Below are 16,123 nucleotides of genomic sequence, written 5' to 3' on the forward strand. Positions count from 1 at the left end.
CAACGTCATAAAGGGACCGAGTCATTTGATTGGACGAGAGGCATTCCATGAGTGCCGGTCAGATTTTCAAAGCGAACGTACGAACGCAGCCTCCTCCAGCCGGGCGGCAGCAGAGAGACACGGTGGTTCTGATCAACCCGCGGCTCTGTTCAGGACTTAGCACTATTCCGATTAGACTTACATAATTAATAATGCATTCATAATAATATGTATGCATGTGTTATGTTTTGGCCATATGAGTCCTCGCCTGTTCTCCTACAGTGTTTCGCGACCCTGCGGCGACGGTAGGCAGCAGCGTTTAAAGGTCCAGGATGACCCGTTACAACACCGAGTATAACACCGTTATAACAACACCTCCATGCCATAGGACCGATAGGTGCGTGACTGTCTGTCTCTACTCTGCGTTTGATCACAATCTGTCTGTTCAAGAGGCTGGACCGCCTGCTGCTACCCGCCGTGTCTGACCCGGGACCACACGGCTGCAGGACGTTAGTTCAGATTGAGAGAACCTCCTCTGTAAGGAGACAATAATAAGCCTTCTGTGCTCCTCTGTCTCCTCCTTTGTGCGTCCGCGGGGCATGAGAGACGCCGAGCTGACGTGTTTGTGGGTTCGTGTTGTTGAATAGATGAGCCGGGTGCTCTCTGCGCTGCTTCGGTCGTCGTAGTGTGAGTCTGCAGGCCCGGGGAGGAGAGGAGAGGAGGAGAGAGGAGAGGAGGAGAGAGAGAAGATGGGCTCTGTGTTCCGGAGCGAGGAGATGTGCCTGGCGCAGTTGTTCCTGCAGTCCGGCTCCGCCTACGACTGCATCAGCGAGCTGGGAGAGATGGGCCTGGTCCAGTTCAGAGATGTGAGTATATCAGAGAGATGGGGGAGAGATGGGAGAGATGTGTGTGTGTGTGTGTGTGTGTGTGTGTGTGTGTGTGTGTGTGTGTGTGTGTTAGTTAGTTAGTTTAAGACATCTTTTACTGATGTTAAGTAATATTTCCTCATTTTATTGCTTTTTTCTTGTTTTTGTGGTGGCGGTGACCTCACCCTCTGTGTGTGTGTGTGTGTGTGTGTGTGTGTGTGTGTGTCTCTGGTTTCAGCTCAACCCCAGTGTCAGCTCCTTCCAGCGCCGCTTTGTCAGCGAGATCAAGAGGTGTGAGGAGATGGAGAGGATTCTGGGTAAGACAGCTGTGTGTGTGTGAGGAGACAGAGAGGATTCTGGGTAAGACAGCTGTGTGTGTGTGTGTGTGTGAGGAGACAGAGAGGATTCTGGGTAAGACAGCTGTGTGTGTGTGAGGAGACAGAGAGGATTCTGGGTAAGACAGTTGTGTGTGTGAGGAGACAGAGAGGATTCTGGGTAAGACAGCTGTTTGTGTGAGGAGACAGAGAGGATTCTGGGTAAGAGACCTCTGTTAGGACAGCTGTGTGTGTGTGTGTGTGTGTGTGTGTGTGTGTGTGTGTGTGTGACAGCTGTGTGTTCTGGGTGTGTCCTGTGACAGGTTACCTTCTGAGGGAGATCAGGAAGGCGAACATCGCTGTTCCAGAAGACGACACCAGTCCAGTCGCCCCGCCGCCGAAACACGTCCTGGAGATCATGGTAAAACTGTAGTAGGTCATGGTAGTGTTGTATGTATGTAGTAGATCATGGTAGTGTTGTATGTATGTAGTAGGTCATGGTAGTGTTGTATGTAGTAGATCATGGTAGTGTTGTATGTATGTAGTAGATCATGGTAGTGTTGTATGTATGTAGTAGATCATGGTAGTGTTGTATGTATGTAGTAGGTCATGGTAGTGTTGTATGTATGTAGTAGGTCATGGTAGTGTTGTATGTATGTAGTAGGTCATGGTAGTGTTGTATGTATGTAGTAGGTCATGGTAGTGTTGTATGTAGTAGGTCATGGTAGTGTTGTATGTATGTAGTAGATCATGGTAGTGTTGTATGTATGTAGTAGATCATGGTAGTGTTGTATGTAGTAGATCATGGTAGTGTTGTATGTATGTAGTAGGTCATGGTAGTGTTGTATGTAGTAGATCATGGTAGTGTTGTATGTATGTAGTAGATCATGGTAGTGTTGTATGTAGTAGGTCATGGTAGTGTTGTATGTATGTAGTAGATCATGGTAGTGTTGTATGTATGTAGTAGGTCATGGTAGTGTTGTATGTAGTAGATCATGGTAGTGTTGTATGTATGTAGTAGATCATGGTAGTGTTGTATGTATGTAGTAGATCATGGTAGTGTTGTATGTATGTAGTAGATCATGGTAGTGTTGTATGTATGTAGTAGGTCATGGTAGTGTTGTATGTATGTAGTAGGTCATGGTAGTGTTGTATGTATGTAATAGGTCATGGTAGTGTTGTATGTAGTAGATCATGGTAGTGTTGTATGTATGTAGTAGATCATGGTAGTGTTGTATGTATGTAGTAGATCATGGTAGTGTTGTATGTATGTAGTAGATCATGGTAGTGTTGTATGTATGTAGTAGATCATGGTAGTGTTGTATGTATGTAGTAGATCATGGTAGTGTTGTATGTATGTAGTAGGTCATGGTAGTGTTGTATGTAGTAGATCATGGTAGTGTTGTATGTATGTAGTAGATCATGGTAGTGTTGTATGTATGTAGTAGGTCATGGTAGTGTTGTATGTATGTAGTAGATCATGGTAGTGTTGTATGTATGTAGGTCATGGTAGTGTTGTATGTATGTAGTAGGTCATGGTAGTGTTGTATGTATGTAGTAGATCATGGTAGTGTTGTATGTATGTAGTAGGTCATGGTAGTGTTGTATGTATGTAGTAGGTTATGGTAGTGTTGTATGTATGTAGTAGGTCATGGTAGTGTTGTATGTATGTAGTAGATCATGGTAGTGTTGTATGTATGTAGTAGATCATGGTAGTGTTGTATGTATGTAGTAGATCATGGTAGTGTTGTATGTATGTAGTAGGTCATGGTAGTGTTGTATGTATGTAGTAGGTCATGGTAGTGTTGTATGTAGTAGGTCATGGTAGTGTTGTATGTAGTAGATCATGGTAGTGTTGTATGTATGTAGTAGATCATGGTAGTGTTGTATGTATGTAGTAGATCATGGTAGTGTTGTATGTATGTAGTAGGTCATGGTAGTGTTGTATGTATGTGGTAGGTCATGGTAGTGTTGTATGTATGTAGTAGGTCATGGTAGTGTTGTATGTATGTAGTAGATCATGGTAGTGTTGTATGTAGTAGGTCATGGTAGTGTTGTATGTATGTAGTAGGTCATGGTAGTGTTGTATGTATGTAGTAGGTCATGGTAGTGTTGTATGTATGTAGTAGGTCATGGTAGTGTTGTATGTATGTAGTAGATCATGGTAGTGTTGTATGTATGTAGTAGATCATGGTAGTGTTGTATGTAGTAGATCATGGTAGTGTTGTATGTATGTAGTAGATCATGGTAGTGTTGTATGTATGTAGTAGGTCATGGTAGTGTTGTATGTATGTAGTAGGTCATGGTAGTGTTGTATGTATGTAGTAGATCATGGTAGTGTTGTATGTATGTAGTAGGTCATGGTAGTGTTGTATGTAGTAGGTCATGGTAGTGTTGTATGTATGTAATAGGTCATGGTAGTGTTGTATGTATGTAGTAGATCATGGTAGTGTTGTATGTATGTAGTAGGTCATGGTAGTGTTGTATGTAGTAGATCATGGTAGTGTTGTATGTATGTAGTAGATCATGGTAGTGTTGTATGTATGTAGTAGATCATGGTAGTGTTGTATGTAGTAGATCATGGTAGTGTTGTATGTATGTAGTAGATCATGGTAGTGTTGTATGTATGTAGTAGATCATGGTAGTGTTGTATGTATGTAGTAGATCATGGTAGTGTTGTATGTATGTAGTAGGTCATGGTAGTGTTGTGGTTGTGTTGCGGTCAGGAGGTGATGGTTGTGTCGGGGTTGTGTTGCGGTCAGGAGGTGATGGTTGTGTCGAGGTTGTGTTGCGGTCAGGAGGTGATGGTTGTGTTGTGGTTGTGTTGCGGTCAGGAGGTGATGGTTGTGTCGGGGTTGTGTTGCGGTCAGGAGGTGATGGTTGTGTTGTGGTTGTGTTGCGGTCAGGAGGTGATGGTTGTGTCGTGGTTGTGTTGCGGTCAGGAGGTGATGGTTGTGTTGTGGTTGTGTTGCGGTCAGGAGGTGATGGTTGTGTCGTGGTTGTGTTGCGGTCAGGAGGTGATGGTTGTGTCGTGGTTGTGTTGCGGTCAGGAGGTGATGGTTGTGTTGTGGTTGTGTTGCGGTCAGGAGGTGATGGTTGTGTTGTGGTTGTGTTGCGGTCAGGAGGTGATGGTTGTATCGTGGTTGTGTTGCGGTCAGGAGGTGATGGTTGTGTCGTGGTTGTGTTGCGGTCAGGAGGTGATGGTTGTGTCGTGGTTGTGTTGCGGTCAGGAGGTGATGGTTGTGTTGTGGTTGTGTTGCGGTCAGGAGGTGATGGTTGTGTCGTGGTTGTGTTGTGGTTGTGTTGCGGTCAGGAGGTGATGGTTGTGTTGTGGTTGTGTTGCGGTCAGGAGGTGATGGTTGTGTTGTGGTTGTGTTGCGGTCAGGAGGTGATGGTTGTGTTGTGGTTGTGTTGCGGTCAGGAGGTGATGGTTGTGTTGTGGTTGTGTTGCGGTCAGGAGGTGATGGTTGTGTCGTGGTTGTGTTGCGGTCAGGAGGTGATGGTTGTGTTGTGGTTGTGTTGCGGTCAGGAGGTGATGGTTGTGTTGTGGTTGTGTTGCGGTCAGGAGGTGATGGTTGTGTTGTGGTTGTGTTGCGGTCAGGAGGTGATGGTTGTGTTGTGGTTGTGTTGCGGTCAGGAGGTGATGGTTGTGTTGTGGTTGTGTTGCGGTCAGGAGGTGATGGTTGTGTTGTGGTTGTGTTGCGGTCAGGAGGTGATGGTTGTGTTGTGGTTGTGTTGCGGTCAGGAGGTGATGGTTGTGTTGTGGTTGTGTTGCGGTCAGGAGGTGATGGTTGTGTTGTGGTTGTGTTGCGGTCAGGAGGTGATGGTTGTGTTGTGGTTGTGTTGCGGTCAGGAGGTGATGGTTGTGTTGTGGTTGTGTTGCGGTCAGGAGGTGATGGTTGTGTCGTGGTTGTGTTGTGGTTGTGTTGCGGTCAGGAGGTGATGGTTGTGTTGTGGTTGTGTTGCGGTCAGGAGGTGATGGTTGTGTTGTGGTTGTGTTGCGGTTAGGAGGTGATGGTTGTGTCGTGGTTGTGTTGCGGTCAGGAGGTGATGGTTGTGTTGTGGTTGTGTTGCGGTCAGGAGGTGATGGTTGTGTTGTGGTTGTGTTGCGGTCAGGAGGTGATGGTTGTGTTGTGGTTGTGTTGCGGTCAGGAGGTGATGGTTGTGTTGTGGTTGTGTTGCGGTCAGGAGGTGATGGTTGTGTTGTGGTTGTGTTGCGGTCAGGAGGTGATGGTTGTGTTGTGGTTGTGTTGCGGTCAGGAGCAGCTCCAGAGGCTTGAGGTGGAGATCAGCCAGGTGGCGACCAACAAGGAGACGCTGCAGAGGAACCTGCTGGAGCTGATAGAGTACACACACACGCTGAGGATCACACACACCTTCACACACACCAGGGTAACACACACACACGCTGAGGATCACACACACCTTCACACACACACACACACGCTGAGGATCACACACACCTTCACACACACCAGGGTAACACACACACACACACACACACACACACGCTGAGGATCACACACACCTTCACACACACCAGGGTAACACACACACACACACACACACACACACACACACGCTGAGGATCACACACACCTTCACACACACCAGGGTAACACACACACACACACACACACACACGCTGAGGATCACACACACCTTCACACACACCAGGGTAACACACACACACACACACACACACACACGCTGAGGATCACACACACACACACACACACACACACACACATGCTGAGGATCACACACACCTTCACACACACCAGGGTAACACACACACACACACACACACACGCTGAGGATCACACACACCTTCACACACACCAGGGTAACACACACACACACACACACACACACACACACACACACGCTGAGGATCACACACACCTTCACACACACCAGGGTCAGATGTTATAAACAATTTTGAACAGAACTACAGGACATAGAAACATCACATAAAACAGAACTACAGGAAATAAAAACATCACACTCTAGAAAACATGACATCACATCACATATGACGTCATGTCATGTTTGTGTTGATAAGGTTCTCTGTCTTCTCCTTGCAGCGTGAGGCCCTCGGCCCCCAGTACGAAGAGTTCACCAGCGTGGAGACGGACTCTGTGTCTGGCACCAGCATGCAGAGACTAGGAGCCAAGCTGGGGTGAGTCTGTCAGAGAGACTAGGAGCCAAGCTGGGGTGAGTCTGTCAGAGAGACTAGGGGTGAGTCTGTCAGAGAGACTAGGGGTGAGCTGGGGTGAGTCTGTCAGAGAGACTAGGGGTGAGTCAGAGAGAGAGACTAGGGGTGAGTCAGAGAGAGACTAGGGGTGAGTCAGAGAGAGAGACTAGGGGTGAGTCAGAGAGAGAGACTAGGGGTGAGCTGGGGTGAGTCTCTCTCTCTCTCTCCTGTTGCAGGTTTGTGTCGGGGCTGATCCAGCGGGGGAAGGTGGAGGCGTTGGAGCGGATGCTGTGGCGGGTGTGTAAGGGCTACACCATCCTCAGCTACACCCAGATAGACGAGAGCCTGGCGGACCTGGACACGGTGAGGGGGGGGGGGGGGGGGGGACCTGGACACGGTGAGGGGGGGGGGGGGGGGGGGGGACCTGGACACGGTGAGGGGGGGGGGGACCTGGACACGGGGGGTAGGAGGGGGGTATGTTGGGAATATAACTGTGTTATTATGCTGTAGTTATATTGTAATGCAATTACAGTGTTGATTACCTTACTTTACCTTACCTTACATTTACCTTACCTTACCTTACCTTACCTTACCTTACAGGGTGAGATCAGCCAAAATGTGGTGTTCCTTATTTCGTTCTGGGGAGAGCAGATTGGGTCGAAGGTTCAGAAAATCTGTGACTGGTAAGAACCTCTCGTTATCATTATGACACAGCATCTCTCCTAACCCTAACCTACCTACCCTTCCTGTCCCTCAGAGATGTTTAGCATTCCTCTGTCCTTTGTGACGCTGTCCAATGACTAATCTAATCTAATGTAATTGTCCTCCAGCTACCACTGTCACATCTACCCCCACCCTGACAGTGACGAGGAGAGGGCGGATGTGATGGACAGCCTCAGGACCCGCATCCAGGACTTACACACCGTAAGACACATGTCTCTGTCCTCACTCGACTCAGGAAGGGTCTGAAACACCAACATCTGTCTGTCTGAAACACCAACATCTGTCTGTGTCTGAAACACCAACATCTGTCTCTGTCTGTCTGAAACACCAACATCTGTCTCTGTCTGTCTGAAACACCAACATCTGTCTCTGTCTGAAACACCAACATCTGTCTCTCTCTGTCTGAAACACCAACATCTGTCTCTGTCTGTCTGAAACACCAACATCTGTCTCTGTCTGAAACACCAACATCTGTCTCTGTCTGAAACACCAACATCTGTCTGTCTGAAACACCAACATCTGTCTGTCTGAAACACCAACATCTGTCTCTGTCTGTCTGAAACACCAACATCTGTCTCTGTCTGAAACACCAACATCTGTCTGTCTGAAACACCAACATCTGTCTGTCTGAAACACCAACATCTGTCTCTGTCTGAAACACCAACATCTGTCTGTCTGAAACACCAACATCTGTCTCTGTCTGAAACACCAACATCTGTCTCTGTCTGTCTGAAACACCAACATCTGTCTCTGTCTGAAACACCAACATCTGTCTCTGTCTGAAACACCAACATCTGTCTGTCTGAAACACCAACATCTGTCTCTGTCTGTCTGAAACACCAACATCTGTCTCTGTCTGTCTGAAACACCAACATCTGTCTGTCTGAAACACCAACATCTGTCTGTCTCTGTCTGAAACACCAACATCTGTCTCTGTCTGTCTGAAACACCAACATCTGTCTCTGTCTGAAACACCAACATCTGTCTCTGTCTGTCTGAAACACCAACATCTGTCTCTGTCTGTCTGAAACACCAACATCTGTCTCTGTCTGAAACACCAACATCTGTCTCTGTCTGTCTGAAACACCAACATCTGTCTCTGTCTGAAACACCAACATCTGTCTGTCTGAAATACCAACATCTGTCTCTGTCTGAAACACCAACATCTGTCTCTGTCTGAAACACCAACATCTGTCTGTCTGAAATACCAACATCTGTCTCTGTCTGAAACACCAACATCTGTCTGTCTGAAACACCAACATCTGTCTGTCTGAAACACCAACATCTGTCTCTGTCTGTCTGAAACACCAACATCTGTCTGTCTGAAACACCAACATCTGTCTGTGTCTGTCTGAAACACCAACATCTGTCTGTCTGAAACACCAACATCTGTCTCTCTCTGAAACACCAACATCTGTCTCTGTCTGAAACACCAACATCTGTCTCTGTCTGAAACACCAACATCTGTCTCTGTCTGTCTGAAACACCAACATCTGTCTCTGTCTGTCTGAAACACCAACATCTGTCTCTGTCTGAAACACCAACATCTGTCTCTGTCTGAAACACCAACATCTGTCTGTCTGAAACACCAACATCTGTCTGTCTGACACACCAACATCTGTCTCTGTCTGTCTGAAACACCAACATCTGTCTCTGTCTGTCTGAAACACCAACATCTGTCTCTGTCTGAAACACCAACATCTGTCTGTCTGAAACACCAACACCTGTCTCTGTCCTCACTAGGGTTCATATCGTTAGCCTCATAGCATAACTGCCTAAGTCATATTTTGGCCTAATTGAGATATCTGCCTAACTCTACTCTCCTAACACTGCTGATTCACTGGGCATTATTGCCTCTATGCCATCAGAATGCTCGTTACATTCCAACATCACTACCTGCCCAAGTCATCTCTTTGACACAGGCATGTTTGACACTACATACAAAGATGGCTCGGCTGACCACAAGTGAAGCATGACTTCTAGGCTACTATGCTATGAGGCTAACGATATGTAACGGTGAGAAGATATTTGACTGTGTGAAATAGGGGCACTTACCCAAGACAACAGTGACGGCATCACACTCACCTGTCCCTGTCCTCCCCCCCCCCCCCAGGTGCTCCACCGCACGGAGGACTACCTGAAGCAGGTGCTGCAGAAGGCGTCTGCGTCGGCCCTCAGCTGGGTGGCGCAGCTGAAGAAGACGAAGGCCGTCTACCACATCCTCAACCACTGCAGCTTCGACGTCACCAACAAGTGTCTCATCGCCGAGGTGTGGTGCGTGCCCCGTCACCGACCTGGCCAACCTGCGGGGGGCGCTGGAGGAGGGCTCGGTGAGTAGAGGGTGGAGCAGGGGGGGGCTGGAGGAGGGCTCGGTGAGTAGAGCTGGGCTGGGGGGGGGCTGGGTGGAGGCTGGGTGAGTAGAGCTGGGTGGAGGCTGGGTGAGTAGAGCAGGGTGGAGGCTGGGTGGAGGCAGGGGGGAGGCTGGAGGAGGCTGGGTGGAGGCTGGGTGAGTAGAGCTGGGTGGAGGCTGGGTGAGTAGAGGGTGGAGGCAGGGGGGAGGCTGGGGGGAGGCTGGGTGAGTAGAGCAGGGTGGAGGCTGGGTGAGTAGAGCAGGGTGGAGGCTGGGGGAGGCTGGGGGGAGGCTGGGTGGAGGCTGGGTGAGTAGAGCTGGGTGGAGGCTGGGTGAGTAGAGCAGGGTGGAGGCTGGGGGAGGCTGGGGGGAGGCTGGGTGGAGGCTGGGTGAGTAGAGCTGGGTGGAGGCTGGGTGAGTAGAGCAGGGTGGAGGCTGGGGGAGGCTGGGGGGAGGCTGGGTGGAGGCTGGGTGAGTAGAGCAGGGTGGAGGCTGGGGGAGGCTGGGTGGAGGCTGGGGTGGAGGCTGGGGTGGAGGCTGGGTGGAGGCTGGGTGGAGGCTGGGTGAGTAGAGCAGGGTGGAGGCTGGGTGAGTAGAGCTGGGTGGAGGCTGGGGGAGGCTGGGTGGAGGCTGGGGTGGAGGTTGGGGTAAAGCTACGGAAAGCCTGTGGTGACATTTCTAACATGAATGTATTTTCATGCAGGTGTTTTTGAACCTTTGACCTTTGACCTTTGACCTTTCGCTTCCTGTGTCAGAGGAAAGGGGACGCCACGGTGCCGAGCTTCGTCAACCGTATCCCTAGCAACGAGACCCCGCCCACCCTCCTCAGGACCAACAAGTTCACCTCGGGGTTCCAGAGCATCGTAGAGGCCTACGGAGTAGGAGACTACAGAGAGGCTAGCCCAGGTGAGACAGACAGGTAGACAGACAGAGAGGCTAGCCCAGGTGAGACAGACAGACAAGTAGACAGACAGAGAGGCTAGCCCAGGTGAGACAGACAGGTAAACAGACAGACAGGTAGACAGACAGACAGGTAGACAGACAGACAGGTAGACAGACAGACAGGTAGACAGACAGAGAGGCTAGCCCAGGTGAGACAGACAGACAGGTAGACAGACAGACAGGTAGACAGACAGACAGACAGACAGACAGGTAGACAGACAGACAGGTAGACAGACAGGTAGACAGACAGAGAGGCAGACAGACAGACAGGTAGACAGACAGAGAGGTAGACAGACAGACAGGTAGACAGACAGAGAGGCTAGCCCAGGTGAGACAGACAGGCAGACAGGTAGACAGACAGACAGGTAGACAGACAGACAGGTAGACAGACAGACAGACAGGTAGACAGACAGACAGGTAGACAGACAGAGAGGCTAGCCCAGGTGAGACAGACAGGCAGACAGACAGACAGGCAGACAGACAGACAGACAGACAGACAGACAGGCAGACAGGCAGACAGACAGACAGGCAGACAGACAGACAGACAGGTAGACAGACAGACAGGTCGACAGACAGGTAGACAGACAGAGAGGCTAGCCCAGGTGAGACAGACAGACAGGTAAACAGACAGGCAGGTAGACAGACAGACAGGTAGACAGACAGACAGACAGGTAGACAGACAGACAGGTAGACAGACAGACAGGCAGACAGACAGGTAGACAGACAGACAGACAGACAGGCAGACAGACAGACAGGTAGACAGACAGACAGGTTATATACTATATCCCTCTGCTCTGCAGCGCCCTACACCATCATCACGTTCCCCTTCCTGTTTGCGGTCATGTTCGGGGACCTGGGTCACGGCGCGATCATGACCGCCTTCGCCCTGTGGATGGTCCTGACGGAGAAGAGCCACCGGCCCCGCAGGACCGACAACGAGGTGACCCGACCCTGACCCTACCCCTGACCCTGACCCTGACCCTGACCTGACCCTGACCCTAACCCTGACCCTAGCCCTGACCTTAACCCTGACCCTAGCCCTGACCCTACCCCTGACCCTGACCCTAGCCCTGACCCTGACCCTAGCCCTGACCCTGACCCTAGCCCTGACCCTAACCCTGACCCTAGCCCTGACCCTACCCCTGACCCTGACCCTAACCCTGACCCTAGCCCTGACCCTGACCCTAGCCCTGACCCTGACCCTGACCCTGACCCTAACCCTGACCCTGACCCTGACCCTAGCCCTGACCCTAACCCTGACCCTGACCCTAGCCCTGACCCTAACCCTGACCCTGACCCTGTCCCTACCCCTACCCCTGACCCTGACCCTGACCCTGTCCCTACCCCTGACCCTGACCCTACCCCTGACCCTGACCCTGACCCTGTTTTTAAATTATTATTTATTTATTACTTTAGACAAGAAAAACATGTTTTTCCCCAACAACACGCTGGGGCTATTGTTGTTGGTGTTGCTATGGTTACTCTGGCCTTACTGCTATGGTTGCTATGGTTACTCTGGCCTCCCTCAGATCTGGGTGACGGTGTTCGCGGGCCGCTACATCATCCTGATGATGGGGGTGTTCTCCGTGTACACGGGCCTCATCTACAACGACTGCTTCTCCAAGTCGCTCAACGTGTTCGGGTCGGGCTGGAGCGTCAGTGCGATGTTCACCCAGCAGCAGTGGACGTGAGTCAGACAGACGCTGGCGACTCACACGCACCTACGCCCCGTCACACACACACCTACGCCCCCATACGCCCCGCACACACACACACCTACGCCCCGACACACACACCTACGCCCCCATACGGCCCGCACACACACACCTACGCATACGCCCACATAAGCTAGTCCAGGAGCACATATGTGACACAGTCTGATCATTTGGTCCGCATGTCGCATGTCCGCATTTTGAAACACGGAACTACGTTTCAACGTTGTTGAGAATCACGACACAAACTCGCTAGTCAAGCCAGAATACTGCAACAACACAATGGATTGGGTGAGTAATCCCCCAATGCTACCTAGTTAACTACAACACTACTTTACATTGTTACTTAGTTAACTACAACACTACTTTACATTGTTACCTAGTTAACTAGAACACCACTTTACATTGTTACCTAGTTAACTACAACACTACTTTACATTGTTACCTAGTTAACTACAACACTACTTTACATTGTTACCTAGTTAACTAGAACACTACTTTACATTGTTACCTAGTTAACTTGAACACTACTTTACATTGTTACCTAGTTAACTAGAACACTACTTTACATTGTTACCTAGTTAACTAGAACACTACTTTACATTGTTACCTAGTTAACTACAACACTACTTTACATTGTTACCTAGTTAACTAGAACACTACTTTACATTGTTACCTAGTTAACTACAACACTACTTTACATTGTTACCTAGTTAACTAGAACACTACTTTACATTGTTACCTAGTTAACTAGAACACTACTTTACATTGTTACCTAGTAGTTAACTAGAACACTACTTTACATTGTTACCTAGTTAACTAGAACACTACTTTACATTGTTACCTAGTTGACTACAACACTACTTTACATTGTTACCTAGTTAACTACAACACTACTTTACATTGTTACCTAGTTAACTACAACACTACTTTACATTGTTACCTAGTTAACTACAACACTACTTTATATTGTTAGCAGGCTCACAAAACAAGATGTGTTAGTTTACTAGCGATGTGTCGTTGATTTTCAACAACACAGAAATGTATTGTATTCACATCTTTCGAAAGAAAAGTCCGATCATTACATCAGATCCCGACATGAGGATCATTTACATTTACATGTTGGGCATTTAGCAGACGCCTTATTCCAAAGCGACTTACAATCGATACATTTGACTAAGCAAGTGAATCATCAGTTCACCAGTCGTAGCAGGAAGAGTAATCCAGCTCAGGCCAGGGGCCATTGGCAGTCTCCGTGATAGAAGAAGAAACATTTTAATAAAGTTTTTTTTTTTTTTAGACATGGGAGAGACAGTACAAGGGGGGCAGTAGAAGTCTTGGGGGACACAGTACAGGGGAAAGCAGGTGTCTCAGGAGACGCAGTGCTGGGGGGTAGTAGATGTCTCATATGCCAGACTGTATTGTGATGTGGTTTAGCGTCCTGCCGTGGTGACGTGTTCACAGCCTCGTCTCTTGTTGCAGGAATGAGACCCTGCAGTCCAGCGCCCTGCTCACCCTGGACCCCAACGTGACGGGCGTCTTCAACGGACCCTACCCGTTTGGCATCGACCCTGTGAGTGTACAGTACACACACACACACACACACACACACACACACACACACACACACACACACACACACACACACACACAGCACCCAGGATACACAGAAACACACACACACACACACACACACAGCACTCAGGATACACAGAAACACACACACACACACACACACACACACACACACACAGCACCCAGGATACACAGAAACACACACACACACACACACACACAGAAACACACACACACACACACAGCACCCAGGATACACAGAAACACACACACACACACACACACACACAGAAACACACACACACACACACACACACAGCACCCAGGATACACAGAAACACACACACACACACACAGAGCTTTAAATCTTCAGTCTTTCATTGTCCCCAGATCTGGAACCTGGCAGTGAACCGCCTGTCCTTCCTGAACTCCTACAAGATGAAGATGTCCGTCATCATCGGGGTCGTCCACATGAGCTTCGGAGTGGTGCTCAGCGTGTTCAACCACCTGTGAGCAGAGACCAGCCCCTCCCCTCCCTGTAGCCCCTCCCTGTAGCCCCTCCCCTCCCTGTAGCCCCTCCCTGTAGCCCCTCCCCTCCATGTAGCCCCTCCCCTCCCTGTAGCCCCTCCCCTTTCTGTAGCCCCTCCCCTCCCTGTAGCCCCTCCCCTCCCTGTAGCCCCTCCCTGTAGCCCCTCCCCTTCCTGTAGCCCCTCCCCTCCCTCTAGCCCCTCTCTGTAGCCCCTCCCCTCCCTGTAGCCCCTCCCCTCCCTGTAGCCCCTCCCCTCCCTGTAGCCCCTCCCCTTCCTGTAGCCCCTCCCCTCCCTGTAGCCCCTCCCCTCCCTGTAGCCCCTCCCCTCCCTGTAGCCCCTCCCCTTCCTGTAGCCCCTCCCCTTCCTGTAGCCCCTCCCTGTAGCCCCTCCCTGTAGCCCCTCCCCTCCCTGTAGCCCCTCCCCTTCCTGTAGCCCCTCCCCTCCCTGTAGCCCCTCCCTGTAGCCCCTCCCCTCCCTGTAGCCCCTCCCCTCCCTGTAGCTGATAGAGGTTTTGATAGAAAGCCTCGACACCTCAATGTGTCTCCTTCTCTCTTCCCCCATCCTCTATCATCCTCTATCATCCCTCTATCATCCCTCTATCATCCCTCTATCATCCCTCTCCCCCCCCCCCCCCCCCCCCCCCTCTGTCGTCCATCCAGACACTTCGGTCAGAGGTTCCTGGTGTTGGTGCAGTTCCTTCCAGAGCTGCTGTTCCTGCAGAGTGTGTTTGGGTACCTGGTGGTCCTGGTGGTCTACAAGTGGCTGGCCTTCGCCCCCCAGGACTCCCGCACGGCCCCCAGCATCCTCATCAACTTCATCAACATGTTCCTCATGCAGGGGGGGGACAGCGCCCCGCTCTACCCCGGACAGGTGGGTCTGGGTCTGGGAGGGGCTCTGGGGTGGGGGGCTGGGGGGGGGGGGGGTTGGGAGGGGGTCTAGGGGTCTGACTCTGGGGGTCGCTGGATGTGTTTAACTGTACTTTTCCACCTAGCTGTGTTTGACCTCTGACATTGTGTGTGACCCCTGACGCTGTGTGTGACCCCTGACGCTGTGTGTGACCCCTGACCCTGTGTTTGACCCCTGACCCTGTGTTTGACCCCTGACCCTGTGTGTGACCCCTTGTGACCTCTGACCCTTGTGTTTGACCCCTGACCCTGTGTGTGACCTCTGACCCTGTGTTGACCCCTGACCCTGTGTGTGACCCCTGACCCTGTGTGTGACCTCTGACCCTGTGTTTGATCCCTGACCCTGTGTTTGACCTCTGACCCTGGTCGTAATCTGAGTTAATCTGCTGATGTGACCAACCAGCTGTTTTACCCTGATACCTTCTACCACATCTAACCCACTGTTGTGTGTGTGTGTGTGTGTGTGTGTGTGTCTGCGTGTGTGTGTGTGTGTGTCTGCGTGTGTGTGTGTGTGTGTGTGTGTGTCTGCGTGTGTGTGTGTGTGTGTCTGCGTGTGTGTGTGTGTGTGTGTGTGTGTGTGTGTGTGTGTGTACAGACAGGGCTGCAGGTGTTCCTGCTGGTGGTGGCCCTGCTGTGTGTGCCCCTGCTGCTGCTGGGGAAACCCCTCTACCTGTACTGGACCCAGCGGGGGGGGAGGAGGGGCCGCAGGGTGAGGAGGGGGGAGGAGGGGCCGCAGGGTGAGGAGGGGGAGGAGGGGGCGCAGGGTGAGGAGGGGGGGGGGGGGGGGGCAGGGTGAGGAGGGGGGGGGGGGGGCAGGGTGAGGAGGGGGGGGGGGGCCGCAGGGTGAGGAGGGGGGGGGGGCGCAGGGGAGGGGGGAGGGGGCCGCAGGGTGAGGGGGGGGAGGAGGGGGCGCAGGGTGAGGGGGGGGCAGGGTGAGGAGGGAGGAGGGGCCGCAGGGTGAGGGGGGCGCAGGGTGAGGGGGGGGGGGGGCCGCAGGGTGAGGAGGGGGGGGGAGGGGGGCCGCAGGGGA

General features: G+C 51.1%; 1 protein-coding gene across 1 annotated transcript in view; it reads left to right on the plus strand.

Annotated features, from left to right (window-relative positions):
* Positions 1-728: 728 nt before the first annotated feature.
* atp6v0a2a (ATPase H+ transporting V0 subunit a2a) overlaps positions 729-16,123 on the plus strand; it is a gene marked incomplete at its 5' end in the record, with an annotated part of 17,728 nt that continues 2,333 nt past the window's right edge. Inside the window, 17 exon segments of the mRNA XM_080528751.1 lie at positions 729-845; positions 1,084-1,162; positions 1,483-1,580; positions 5,420-5,551; positions 6,247-6,341; positions 6,593-6,719; positions 6,957-7,039; positions 7,187-7,280; positions 9,193-9,354; positions 9,356-9,409; positions 10,185-10,335; positions 11,172-11,311; positions 11,901-12,058; positions 13,566-13,656; positions 14,049-14,167; positions 14,848-15,058; positions 15,689-15,802. Of these exon segments, the coding sequence (XP_080384877.1) occupies positions 729-845; positions 1,084-1,162; positions 1,483-1,580; positions 5,420-5,551; positions 6,247-6,341; positions 6,593-6,719; positions 6,957-7,039; positions 7,187-7,280; positions 9,193-9,354; positions 9,356-9,409; positions 10,185-10,335; positions 11,172-11,311; positions 11,901-12,058; positions 13,566-13,656; positions 14,049-14,167; positions 14,848-15,058; positions 15,689-15,802 (2,025 nt within the window).

This window comes from Nansenia antarctica (genome assembly GCF_963989245.1).
Source record: "Nansenia antarctica genome assembly, chromosome: 4".
Classification (NCBI taxonomy): Eukaryota; Metazoa; Chordata; class Actinopteri; order Argentiniformes; family Microstomatidae; genus Nansenia; species Nansenia antarctica.